General features: G+C 44.0%; 1 protein-coding gene across 2 annotated transcripts; it reads left to right on the top strand.

Annotated features, from left to right (window-relative positions):
• The first annotated feature begins 9,265 nt into the window (after positions 1-9,265).
• On the top strand, positions 9,266-11,161 carry LOC125554389 (RING-H2 finger protein ATL2-like). 2 transcript variants are annotated; one of them, XM_048717957.1, is made up of 3 exons: positions 9,294-9,950; positions 10,032-10,141; positions 10,315-11,161. In XM_048717957.1, the coding sequence occupies exons 1-3, from the start codon at positions 9,756-9,758 to the stop codon at positions 10,946-10,948; spliced, it is 939 nt and encodes a 312-aa protein (XP_048573914.1). In that variant the 5' UTR covers positions 9,294-9,755; the 3' UTR covers positions 10,949-11,161. The 2 variants fall into 2 exon arrangements, with proteins under 2 accessions (XP_048573913.1, XP_048573914.1); XM_048717956.1 differs by having other exon boundaries at positions 9,266-10,141.
• Positions 11,162-14,202: the final 3,041 nt, after the last annotated feature.

Here is a 14,202-nt window from a genome sequence, read left to right as displayed (position 1 = left end):
CAATATCGGAGCGAATATCTCTTTTTGAATGAAATATCTCGGTTTAAACAAAGGTGAATGTGTGTAAAAATATCACTCATCACTCACCCCCACACCTGATTTAGTGACAGTTTGTGGAATATTGGACGCCCATACCAGTTCGGACAGTTTTGGTGAGCCACGTTGAATGGTTAAAAGTGTTCGGACCATCCATCCATGACATTGCCACACGATTTGGTGATCCGCGTTGGAGTTGCCCTGAGTCCTCCTATTTGACACTTTACGGGTAAAATAGTTGAAGCTAAGCACATGGTCAAGTGTATTGGGCCGGCCCACTGAAAATACGAGAAGAAACCCGACAAAAACTTGTAGAGAGAAAACAAACAATAAGACCAACGAAAAATCCAGCATACAAACACGTAGAAAAATAGATTGAATTTAAATAGATACATGAGCAAGCCATTTTAAGGTGTGGTTTGTAGCCAAATCCTATTTGACGCTTACGGTGCACATCCACGGGGCCTATATCTCGCTCACAGTGAGATGGTATCTCCCCTCGCCTGAAGCGCGGCGCGACCGTGCTTGCCCAGTACTGTAGCAGATCATGCTTTTCTTTAATCTGCGCTTATTTTTTTTGTCTTGTTTTTCACTGTTTGGGTCGTTTTTCATGTGTGGTTTTTCTCTGTCCGATTTTCACTCTTTGGGGTTAATTTTCTTTCTTTTAACTTTTTATTTTTTTTCTCTTTAGTTTTTTATTTCTCCACCTGTTTTCTTATGTTGTCATTTTCTCTTCATTATACTTTGATTTTCTTTGCCTTTCATTGGTTTTCTTTGGGTTTTTTCTTTGTTATATGTTGGTTTTATTTGTTTTGTCTTGGTTTTCTTTGTTTCTCTGTTCGTTTTTATTGGTTTTATTTTTTAACACATGTATATTTTTTCAAATACACGTAAAAAAGATTTGATACACATTAAACATTTTCAAATAGACGATGTACATTTTTATTTTAATATATGTTTTGATCACATGGTCAATATTTTTCAAATACACGTTAAAGTATTTTTTTGATGGCATTAAATATTTTTCTAATCCTATTCAAACTTTTATTACTTGTATAAATATTTTTTTAGAATGTTACATACTCATTTTGAAATGCGCGAGCATTTCTTTAGAATATCACGTACATTATTTTAAATGGTGAAACTTTTTTATTACTACCCAAATCCAATTTTGTGCATTGTATTTGTCTTTTCCAAAATTTAACGTATGTTTCTTTGAAAACAAAAGCATTTTTCATTGTGATGAACATTTTTTTAATGCTATCAATATTTTCTGAAACTGCGCTAACATTTTTATACCGTGGTAACATTTTTTCAGATTTCAGATATTCACATTTTCTTATGTAAATTTACGTTTATTAAATATAATTATTTAAAATATAAACTAAAATAAAAAAGGAACATTAGTATGACGTTAACATGGTATCATCGCGTCAGCCTATGTCTCCACTGAGCCAGCCCAACTCGACTCCCTGTAATGTGCACGCACTCAAGATAGCCATATGTCTCGCGATAAACGAGACATAGGTGGGACCCGCACCTCGCCCCCCTATATCGCTAAGTCTTAAATAGGCTGGAAGCCCACTGTCTCTGCCCAACATATTAGGGTATGGGTCCTTAATGAAGAAAACATATGGGAAACCTTATCCGGGGAACACTTTCTAGGAGCATTTTCCAATGAATGCCCCAAACTTGCCACATCATACCAACTAAAGTTGCCATGACAAGTTTAGTAACTTTAGTAAATTCGCCATAATTGGGGCCGAAAGTTGCCATGTATTGCAAAGTATGGCAGAAAATTTGCTACGTTGCACAGAGAAATTGACATCCGTTTGATCATGATCCGAAGGCTTTGTGGGCGTTCATTGGGAGCTCTACAATTCTGACATTACCTACGTATTGGGGTTAAAACATATTAGGTTCTGGGCGCACGATCTTGCCTGTCTTGCATGGGCAACTCATGGATCCCTTTTCCTACATCAGTGGGCAATTTTATTAGTTAGGTTGTGCTTTGGTGGTGAGGTCGAGTTCAATGCGGATCATCAGATGGACATCATCAAATGTTTGCAGATACATCTGGATCTGTTCATAGACAGTCAGTAGCGCGGAGGTCATCCTAGAGTCACCAAATCTATGTCTCATTTTCGACTCCCTTTTGACAAATTTATCTAGATCAATAGTAATTCAACTATATACTTAAAAAGTTGCAAACAAATGCAACTAAACCTGAAAGCGTCGATGTTCACTAAGTATCTCACATCCATCGATCCCAAAGCCCCCAATCCGGTAGTCCGTGCCAAATATCTCAATTATCGACCTCTTATTCAGTCTCCTTTTTCGCAAAGCGTTTACAATTAGTAGCACACTACTCTTGAACAAACTTCACTGCATCAAGATCCAAGTCCACCACCTTCATGAATAATGACTTTTGCGCCACACCTTTAGCCTTCATAGCAATCTTTGTCTCCTCAAGCTTAAACTTTTCTTTTGTATCTCCATGAACATCTCCATGACTTCTTTTCCTCCTTCATCTCATTGCCATTTGCAATCGTCTCCTTCTTTTTTGCTATGATGACCTCAAACTTCTCCGTCATCTTGGCCGCCACCCCTTCTCACTTCTCCTTCTCCGCCTCCAAGTTCTTCTCCCCTAGACCTAGCCACAAGGGTGGCCAGTGCAACCCTGCTTGTGTTGGATCGCCATCTTCATCAACTTCTTTGGCGATGGTCGCGGTCTTCTTGGAATTGGAAATGCTTGCGCACTTTCTTTCTCCATTCAACTCCATCCAACAAATGCATCAACGTGAAGGGCTTCTTCTCCGTCTTCTTGTACAAAGTACACACTCATGGGGCTAGCAAAGCAAGAAAAGGACATGATCAACAAGTTGCAATATTAAGCAAATCAATCAAATGACTAGCACATGGAGCAACAAGCCGCAAAACTTACGAGCTCGAGGACTGTCACACTAATTCACCATCGATTTTGCACTTTTTATATGCGTTGGCATACTTGTTGACCTCCAATTGAATGGTGTACCATGGATGGGCTAGCAAATCTGGATTGTGATAATGGATAACTTCGTTCTGGCAATGGTCGTAGTGTTTTTGCTCATGAAACCAATCGTGCTTACTTTGCCAAAAATCTGAACCCTTTGGCTCTATGCCTTGAAGCACATCGACACTAGTGGCCAACCACGCTAAACACACCATTCATCCTCCTTGTCATTGTACGTGTTGCCCATCTTCTTCTTTGGGTCGCCTTCAGGCTTCTCGGTGTCCGGGTGCGACTCTGTCTCTTGATTGGCGAGCAGAGGTCCTCAACTTTTCCGTCTTCTTGTCTGCCGCCGTTGTCGATCATGTTCACCATAGCCTCGTCGGTTGTTGCCGTCAAACTTGGGGGAGGCATTCCGGCAAAGAGTGACCGGGCACGAACGAACGAGGGCTCCTCCGATAAAACCTGTGACCAGACGAGTTGCTGTGAGTACGTCTCCGTGAATATTTAGTCTATTTTGAGATCAACCATGTACGATTGAGGGTACCCGGATGCAGAGGTGAAGGAGGGGCAGAGTGCTGCAACGATTGTTGCGTATTGGGGTGGCCGTTTAGATAGTGGGCGTAGTACGATAGCGGATTGTACTAGCGGCTGGAGGGGGGTTGCAGGGTTGCAATTGCGTGGGTGACCAGCACGGTGGTCTGCTTTGCAGGCGGTGCTCCGGCCGCCATTGCCTTCTTCTTCTTCTTCCTTGCCTTCTATGTTGGCCTGGCCATTCTACGGATGCAGATCCAGGTACAACCTCCCCCGGGTTCGTAGGGACAACATACCTATCAATGGGCTCCTATGGATCCATTGTGGCAAAACAGACGGCGAAATGGGTGATGAATGACCGGGTGGGGGATAAAACAAATGGGCGACTACGATCGGTGCAGGGTGGGAGGGCTTTTTGCTAGAGAATCATGAGAGAAGTGTCTAAATGCGTGAGCTCCCCCTCGATTCTGGGTGGGCTGGGGTGTCGGATTCTGACGTTGAAGTCTCCGAACCCAGAGGCCCAGACTCCCCGATACCTCCTTTTAATGATCCGGTATTGGAACAAAAAAGTATATCCCGCACCTATTTCCACATTGGTGACCCTGGGTTATCGAACCCACGAGAGGAAGATTCTCTTGAAGCAATGGTTTCCAGCAAGCTTATGTTAAAATGTAAATTCCAGCTTTTAACCGGATCAAGCAAGCAAATAGTGATTCAAACACTTATAATAAAAAGTGGTACAACTATGAGGTCTTAATGCACAACCATGTATTTGTGTTGGGGCTAGATATGATCTTAATTTGTGCGCTGGAAGTCACCCATCGAGATGTGCTTGTTACGAACCGAAGTGCGGGATGTGTCCAAATAACAACTTGACCAGCATGCGTCCTGCATCAAGAATCATTTGTCCTACCCGCATGCCCTATCCATCACGCGGGGTTGCCTTAATAATTAAGATAATGAAATTAGACAATATCTTTGGGCGTTTAATGACTACACCTCGTGAATCCCCAAGGATAGGATCTGTGTTAACCTACTGAACCTTATTGTCATCGGTGTTCGGTATAACACTTCACAGTTTCCTTGCTCCTAGCCTCCCTGGCACTCGATCTCCATGATCATGGCTACCTGCAGGGATGAAGATTGCGGACAAGACAAGATAAATCTACAAAACAATTTCATTTCACGCATACGGGATGTTCATTCAAGGCCCTTCCATTGTTTTCCACAACAAATACAAAGGGTTGCAAGGCCTATGCCTCAACCCATACCTTACCGAACTACTCACACATGGAGATCAGATCGCGAGAAGATAACATTGAAGAACACATCTTGAAGATTGATTGATTGCAATTATGTCTCACAATGGAAGCCTTGTGTGATGCACGATTACAAGTATGAACCAGAAGAGGAAGCACTATGGTGGTGATGGTGGCTATGAAAATGAAAGGCCGCGGCTAGGGCTTGTGGATGATGATGTTCTGGCTTTTGTCAACGCTCTCCGGTTGTCATTTCAATGAGCCCCCCTTTATAAAAGTTGTCCAGGTAGACGATCTGCCTCGGTTTCCATGGAACACCGTATTTTGCCCTGTCTTCGTAGAAACGCCTCATGTTGATCAATTCTTTCTTCATTTTCCTTTCTTTCCATTTCCACATGTGATTTCTTCCCTTTTTAGCCCATTTCTTGTGGAAACATATTAAGAGAGGATTTGTGGAATCCTCTGCATTCATTAGTTATTAGTGACAATACCGGAGCGAATATCTCTTTTTGAATGAAATATCTCGGTTAAAACAAAGGTGAATGAGTGTAAAAATATCACTCATCACTCACCCCCACACTTGATTTAGTGACAGTTTGTGGAATATTGGACGCCCATACCAATTCGGACAGTTTTGGTGAGCCACGTTGAATGGTTAAAAGTGTTTGGACCATCCATCCATGACATTGCCACGCGATTTGGTGATCCGCGTTGGAGTTGCCCTGAGTCCTCCTATTTGACACTTTACGGGTAAAATAGTTGAAGCTAAGCACATGGTCAAGTGTATTGGGCCGGCCCACTGAAAATACGAGAAGAAAACCGACAAAAACTTGTAGAGAGAAAACAAACAATAAGACCAACGAAAAATCGAGCATACAAACACGTAGAAAAATAGATTGAATTTAAATAGATACATGAGCAAGCCATTTTAAGGTGTGGTTTGTAGCCAAATCCTATTTGACGCTTAAGGTGCACATCCACGGGGCCTATATCTCGCTCACAGCGAGATGGTATCTCCCCTCGCCTGAAGCGCGGCGCGACCGTGTTTGCCCAGTACTGTAGCAGATCATGCTTTTCTTTAATCTGTGCTTATTTGTTTTGTCTTGTTTTTCACTGTTTGGGTCGTTTTTCATGTGTGGTTTTTCTCTGTCCGATTTTCACTCTTTGGGGTTAATTTTCTTTCTTTTAACTTTTTATTTTTTTCTCTTTAGTTTTTTATTTCTCCACCTGTTTTCTTATGTTGTCATTTTCTCTTCATTATACTTTGATTTTCTTTGCCTTTCATTGGTTTTCTTTGGGTTTTTTCTTTGTTATATGTTGGTTTTATTTGTTTTGTCTTGGTTTTCTTTGTTTCTCTGTTCGTTTTTATTGGTTTTATTTTTTTAACACATGTATAATTTTTTCAAATACACGTAAAAAAGATTTGATACACATTAAACATTTTCAAATAGACGATGTACATTTTTATTTTAATATATGTTTTGAACACATGGTCAATATTTTTCAAATACATGTTAAAGTATTTTTTAATGGCATTAAATATTTTTCTAATCCTATTCAAACTTTTATTACTTGTATAAATATTTTTTTTAGAATGTTACATACTCATTTTGAAATGCGGGAGCATTTCTTTAAAATATCACGTACATTATTTTAAATGGTGAAACTTTTTTTATTACTACCCAAACCCAATTTTGTGCATTGTATTTGTCTTTTCCAAAATTTAACATATGTTTCTTTGAAAACAAAAGCATTTTTCATTGTGATGAACAGTTTTTTTAATGCTATCAATATTTTCTGAAACTGCGCTAACATTTTTATACCGTGGTAACATTTTTTCAGATTTCATATATTCACATTTTCTTATGTAAATCTACGTTTATTAAATATAATTATTTAAAATATAAAATAAAATAAAAAGGAACATTAGTATGACGTTAACATGTTGTCATCGCGTCAGCCTATGTCTCCACTGAGTCGGCCCAAATCGACTCCCTGTAATGTGCACGCACTCAAGATAGCCATATGTCTCGCGATAAACGAGACATAGGTGGGACCCGCACCTCGGCCCCCTCTATCGCTAAGTCTTAAATAGGCTGGCAGCCCATTGTCTCTTCCCCAGATTATTTTGGGAACACTCTAGAAGGATCCTCCGGTTTCCTAGGCACGTGTTTTTTCTGGGTTTTTCTTTTGCTTATTTTTTTGTTCTGTCTTTTCCTTTTTTATTTATTGCTTTTATTTTTTTATTTCTATTTCATTTTCATTTTTGTTTTAAATTTTAAATTTCATGAGATTTTTCAATTTGGTGAGATTTTTGAAAATGTGCATGTTTTTCAAATTCTCAAACTTTTTTCCTTTCTTTGAAAATTTCAAATCCATGAACGTTTCCAAATGCATGATCTTTTCCAAAGTTCATGAACCTTTTCGGAATTTAAGAACTTTTTTCGAATTCACATTTTTTTAAATTTGATGACCTTTTCAAGATTTGTAGTTTTTTTAAATTAGCGTTTTTTTCCAAATATATAAAATTTTAAAATTTTGAGAAAAAAATCAAAATTTATAAACTATTTTGAAATTTATGTTTTGTTATATTCTTGTTGTTGCAAAAGTCAATTATTCCCTATGGTCAATGGTCAATGGCCATAGTTCAGCAACAGATGGCAATGGCAATTGTCCAACATGCCATCCGTCAAGGGGCGAGTGCCTGCGTGCAAGCGCGCTATGGGTAGACGGCCCACTAAGGTGGCACGCGAGCGCCAATTTGGGAACGGGTGCTATACGCGCCATATGGGACCTCTCTAGTTTATTCACCGACATAATTAGCACATCTGACTTATCGGCCCTTGGATTCGACTCTCTAGGTCGGGTGCCGCGACATTTACAAAGGCACTAGCACTTTTGTATAGGGTCTTCAATTTTGGATACATCTCGCATTTCTTTTATTTTACTTTCTTTACTATGTGTGTGCAAGGAAATGTTTCAACATTATTAGAAGAAAGAAATGTTCCAACACTTCGAATGCATCACCGTAGATGTTTTTGCATGTACATACATTTTTAACAACCGAAAACATGGCACTGGTATCAACTAACCGGGTAGCAAGAAAACATCAATAATCTAGTCCATGATGTGGAAATTTCAACATAAATTGATTGGATGTATATAACCTAAAGAGCATAATTGGCATAACAAGTACAATTGTTGCATATACACAAGGGCATACAAAATTATGGATGGCTAAGAAAAAAAACTCTTTTAGTACTAGATTTCAAGTTTCTCGGAATCCTCAAACCCTGTCTTTATTTCTCACCTCGTTGTAATAGATATGACCATCATTTGAGGAGTAAAGTCCTCTTATTGTAAAAAAAATACACAATGGCACACTTTACAGGGATGCATCATGTGTAGAAATCTAAAAATGTGTTTAAATTATTACTTTCTCTCACGACATACATGTATTTTTACCAAGTGACAGTACTTCATAGATAGGGCTAGCTAGACGATGCATTACCAGCATCCATACCACAGAAAGTTATTTCACAGTCTTGTAACACAAGATCTTGGAATCGTGGAATATGAAATGTCTTGTTCTCTCGCGGGCGTCCCTGGTGTTGAATTCCTAGATGTTAGACACACGTGTTGGTTCAGCCTACCTCCCTAGGCGTGGGCATCCAGAGGTAATGAATGATGTCGTTGGTGCTTCCCCCACTACTCCCACGCCCAACCCGGTCAGGTCGTGCAGCCCACTTGTCGATTTCTAGGTGTTCTTGATGGGAGTATGTTTATGTAGTTGGGTTTGGAGGTGTGACCGGGCGACAGAGGTGCCTCGTGATGGTTGTGACACGGTCTGGGTATCCCGAGTCCCGTCTCCTCGCCTTCCATGGCTGGAGTCTGGGCTAGGTGGGTTTAGCTATGTTGTATCCTCTGTTCGGGTCGAGCATCCTTGTCTCTCTCTCTGCTCCGGGCATCATACTCACGTCTTCTTGCGTTCATGTCATGTGTTGTATTATTTTTTGTACTCCTTATTATTTCTTCTATCAACGGAAAGATATGCAAGATATGTGTGTTCGCAACAACAAAAAACCCATGATGGCACGTTGAATTGACATATAAAGCGGCATGTAGAATTAGTGCAAATTAACAAGCTAGGTGTATAAGATTAAGAAGACAGAACAAAGATTATCCTTTAATTATCATAATGAATGATTCCTATAAAGACCAGGCCCGTTAGGTTTTCTTCCCCGGTTCTCCGTGCCGTGCTATCTGCTCCAAGAGTACACCCATCTTGCTTCCCCGGCAGGTCGGTGCGTCGACTACTACCACGTAGACCACCCACCATCCCTCTTTGTACTCCTAAGAAACAAGCAGGGCGTTTTGGCCACGACGTTGGTTCCGTGGAAACGGCCGCAGGGACACACTGACAAACACTCGCCCGCTCGCTCACGCTGCAAATTCATAACGCGACGACGGGCGGGCGCCACCACGGATGAGACCGACGGCCGGCCTACTCTATAATTGACTTGTTAATTACTAAGTAGTAGTAGTACAAGTTAGCGCATGAGCAACTAGGTTAGATTCTCCAGCATTAGTCCACAGGCGAGCATAGATTATTAGTTAGCGCATGATTAAACAATCTCTGTGGGCGAGACGGGCGTCAGGGGGCAGGGCGGGCTCCCTGTCGCTACGCTTGGCCTCTATCCGCAACGCATCTTCTTCTTCCTCCTCTTCTTCCATGTCCTCTTCCTCTTTATTATGCAAGAACAAACTGAGGGAGGGAGACGGAGGAGAGGTAGATGATACTAGGGTTCTTGCAAAATTCTTTTTCAGAGATTAATTCCCTGTAGCGCGCGCGCGCGGAGGTGGATTGCTCCTGTGCCCGGAAGACGTGCGGGAGAAACGGAGCCGAATCAGCGTACAGGAGCAGAGGAGGAGGAGGAATGACCTCGCCGGCGGGGCCGAGCAGCATGGGCATGAACACGGTGACCACGGTGATGGCCTTCTCCGTCAGCGCCTTCTTCGTGCTCTTCGTCTTCACCAGGCTCTTCTGCGCGCGCATCCACCTCAGGGCCGCCGCGGCGGAGCACGCCGCTGCCGCCCAGGCCAGCGACGCCGTGTCCTTCCCGGCCATTCACGTTAGGCATCCTTCCTCCTCGTACGTGCCGCAAGCACACTACCGTTCTATTGCGAATTTACAACTTGTATTTGTTGGGCAGGTGGAGCGCGGCATCCGTGGGATGGAGCCGTCCATGGTGACCACCTTCCCGACGGCCAAGTTCGGGACCGGCGACGACTCGCAGCGGCCGCCCGCTCAGGAGGAGTCACAGTTAAGACGGCTCCACTTCTCGTTTCTTTTTATGCAGAGTAGCACATTTTCTGTTTAGGAGAAGAAGGATCACAGCACATTACTCTGTTTCAGTTCAGAGTTCAGCACATTGCTCTGTTTCAGTTCTGCCCTACTGCGAAAATAATGGTGTACTGACGCAAGTGAGTGTGCAGGTGCACGGTGTGCCTGGAGGAGTACGAGGCCAAGGACGTGGTGCGCGTGCTGCCCTACTGCGGCCACGCCTTCCACGCCGCCTGCATCGACACCTGGCTCCGGCAGCACCCCACCTGCCCCATATGCCGCTCCACCACCAAGCACCGCGCCGCCGCCGGGACAATGCCGCCCGTGTACTACGCCGTCGCCATGGCGCCGCCGCCGTTCCAGGCGCCGACATCTTCGTCAGATCAGGGCGCACTGCAGCAAGCAGACGCAGCCACGGCGGCGGTGGGCGCGGAGCACATGGACGTAACGTCCAGCCGTCTGGAGCTGGAGATCGTTATTTCCGACGAGTCGGCCTCCTCCGGCGCCACCTGTCCGATCGCGACCCTTGCTCCGCCATTCCAGGTCCCGACGTCTTCGTCGGACCACGACGCGCTGCGCGAAGCAAACCCAGCCACGGCGTCGGTGACTGCGGCGGTGGGCACAGACCGTATGGACGTGTTGTCCACCCGTTTGGAGATCGTTATTTCCGACGAGCCGGCCTCCTCCGACGCTCCCTGTCAGAGCACGGCCAGTGAGGAGCATCCTTGTGCCGAGACGAGGAGGCAGAGCTCGCAGGGCAATGCGTGGGAGCATCGCCAGTGCTGACGCGTTACCTACACACGAGTAGTTCAGTGAGATTTCCCTCAAAAAACGAAAAAGTTCAGTGAGATTAGATTGTGTTCAGGCTGTTGTACGGGATTGCGCGATAAAAATAATCTTGGGAATTAAGATGTCGCGAAAAAAAGAAGTTCGCCGTATATTTGCATGTAATTTTTCTTTTACCCACTTTCATTTCATGTATGGGCTATCCATTTGACAGTCGACTGATTTATTTTTTCTGAGCAACCGACATGAGCTCTTCCGTTTCATATATTAGAAGAATAGAACCTTATCACCACTAGCCGATTGATTTCTAATTCGCTATCATTCAAATTTTATCACCACTAGCTAAATATTTGTGCATTGCTATAGGATGAAACAATATCTAAAGAGTGTTGGTGTGCGACTGATCGTCCTCGGCCACGGTGGCATCGACTGTGCTGCGAAAACATTGGTGGCTACTAGCTCCTGTCGGAGAAGAGTGGCCAGATGAGAGGTGGGGTCGGATTTTAGATTCATCCTCGACGGTTGTCGTCTGACCCAACCATCCATGTCTCCTTGGGCTTTGTCGCATGACGACAACGGATGGACACACTAGTGTGCCATGTCGCCTGCTCATTGATGGATAATAAGCGAGGATGCACGACCTAGCTAGCATGACCGTCAATGCAGGTAGATGGGACATCATGCATAGTCGTCGTGACGGAGCCACCTTTGTGTCCGCGCTCGATGAGCAATCAGTGCAGTGCCATCGGAGCCGACCACAGAGTAGAGAGGAATGGGTGGCGGCATAAAAGCCCTAGTGTAGAAACCCTTGTTGCCGCATGATATGTTGATTATCTAAATGAAAAACTTCATTCAGTTACATGTACAAATCAGTTGAGATGGACCAAGCTTCCGATCATCCTGAAGTGCGACAGTAAAGTGGCAGTGGAGATGATCGATGATCAACTCACTGGACCAAAATAGATCACTATATGCCATGGTGATTCATGAGGTGAAGAGTCTTTTGGGTGAAAGAGAGTGTGTGGTTACTCATATTCCTAGAGAGAAAAATAATGTAAGTCATGCGTTAGCAAACTTTGATCAAATAGAGGACTGTACGGTTATATGGATCCGCTCCGGGTCGGTTAACATTCCTAGTCTGTGTAGGGATGGACTCTTATACTCCCCTTTTTATCCCTGCAACCAAAAAAATCAGTTGACATATTTGGATATGTGAAAAATTTAAAAATTAGTGAAGCTACTCCCTCTGTCCAGGATTATAGGGCCGAGGATGTATGAAGTATCATCCCTTTTTATTATTAGGCTGCTGAGCAAAATCCCTATTTAAATGGACTTAATTAACTGCACTCTAAATTAACTATCTCACTAATTAATTGTACTAATGGCTCCGTTTCTAAATTTATTCGACACAAAAAATCCCTATTTAACAAACCTAATTAAATGTCTAGTTAATTAATTACATTAATGGCTCGATTTTCAAATTGATTCGGTGCTTGATTTTAAAAAGAAATTGGATTAATGACTGCAGGAGACGAAACGAATGATGAGCGGACTCGGCTTCAATTGTAGAGATACATAGAATTACACGTGGCACTGCTCGGCCACCTTGCTAAACCTCTCCCACCATCTTGCACCGAAAGTGAAAAAAGGCACTCAGTAGTAAAGGCCATTCTACATTATTTCAAAATATAAAGTTGATCGCCCTTAATTATTTACATATTCCAAAACTTCTAAAATATGTGTAATGAACTAACTTCTTCTAAGTAAAAAAGTCAATTACCCTGAATAAATAAATAAATAAATAAATGGGGTTGATAGTTGGCAAACGATTACGTTTGTAAGCAACATTACCGAATGATCTTCACCCCACGTTCCATGATTTTTTGTCGAAAGAGACCCTCTGCCCACTGGAATTGACAAAAGAGACCCCCCGCGGATGAAATAGACAAAAAAGACCCCCCTCATAAATGGCGGTAGGCGCGGCAGGCGACACGTGTCACCTGCCGCCACGCCATGAGGCGGCGGGCCCGGCCGCCACAACAGGAGGCGGCAGCCCGGTGTGTAACGGTGTGTGCACAGTGCACAGTCCGGCGACGTAACGGGCCGCGCCAGGTGGGCCCGGCCGCCACCGGGTGAGGCGGCCGCCCCTGCCGCTGTCGCTACCCTGCCGACAAGGCCTGCTGCGCGCGGGCCCAGCAGGTGGGCCACGCCGCCACCAGCCGAGGCGGCCTGTGCTGTGCTGCTGCACGCGCGACAGTGCGCAGACGGCGCTGATTCCGAGGCGCGACAGTGACGGCTGTGACTCCGACGCACGCGGGAATATGGACGCTTTTGGTTCTTTCGCCCCGGAATCAATCCTGCCTTTGCTTCTTTTGCCTCAGCGGATGCGATGGCACTGGAAATCCGAGGCTACGGGAAGCTGTTGTGCCGACACTACAGGGATCGTAAATATCCCCGCTTAATTTTCTCGCCATCATTTATCGTCTGAGCTTATAAAAGGAGACACCGAGGCTCTCGTCCAGCCATCCTCGAAATCGGCAGCGCGCAAAGTGTGTAACACATTTTTTCAGTCGGTATGAGTTTGCCTTGCTCGGATCAAAGCATTAGGCCGAGGAAAATGAAGAATGCAAGTTTGCCTCCGGGGGTGGCAGTCCTGCGGTGTTGGTGTGGCGATCTTTGCAAGGTGAAGGAGGTTACGGATTTTTCAGATTGGTTGGGCATGAAGTTTTTCATGTGCGCCAATTATGAGGAAGATCCACCCATAGCTATTTCAGAGTATGACAAGCCTCCGGTATGCTATAACCATCACAAATAGATATTGTTGGTATTTTGATAGATTCTTTAATAACATTCTGGTTTCTTGTTGTAGTCTCCTCCGCCTCTGTGCATGTACTATCGTTGGATTGACACGGAGATGCCCGCTTGGGCAGTGACTGAGATTCGTGAAAGAAGTCGCCGTGCGTGGAATAGTTTCTATGCGGAAGAGCGACGCGAGAAGGCGGAAGCTGAGGAGAAAGCAGAGCAAGAGAGAGAGTTAAAAGAATACTATGCGGAGCAACACCAGTTTTTTCAGGATTTAGGAAAGAAAAACAGGGAAGAGGCTCGTCGCATGGAGGAGCAAGAACGACAGCGAAAGGAGGCTCGTGAGGCGGAGAGGCAGAGAAAGAAAGAAAGGGCTCGTCAGGCCAAGGCAGCAGAAGAAGCTGGCGATGGAAAAGGAAAATATCCACGTTGGACTCAGTAGATTCCTGTGG

The sequence above is a fragment of the Triticum urartu genome, chromosome 4 (genome assembly GCF_003073215.2).
Source record: "Triticum urartu cultivar G1812 chromosome 4, Tu2.1, whole genome shotgun sequence".
NCBI classification, from domain to species: domain Eukaryota; kingdom Viridiplantae; phylum Streptophyta; class Magnoliopsida; order Poales; family Poaceae; genus Triticum; species Triticum urartu.
The sequence above is the reverse complement of the archived record's forward strand: the minus strand, read 5'-3'. Positions and strand labels throughout refer to the sequence as shown.

Coding starts and splice junctions, on each gene's coding strand:
- LOC125554389 (XM_048717956.1), top strand. CDS start 9,756: ATGACCTCGCCGGCGGGGCCGAGCAGCATGGGCATGAACACGGTGACC. Junction 10,142..10,314: donor CCCGCTCAGGAGGAGTCACA/GTTAAGACGGCT, acceptor GTGAGTGTGCAG/GTGCACGGTGTGCCTGGAGG.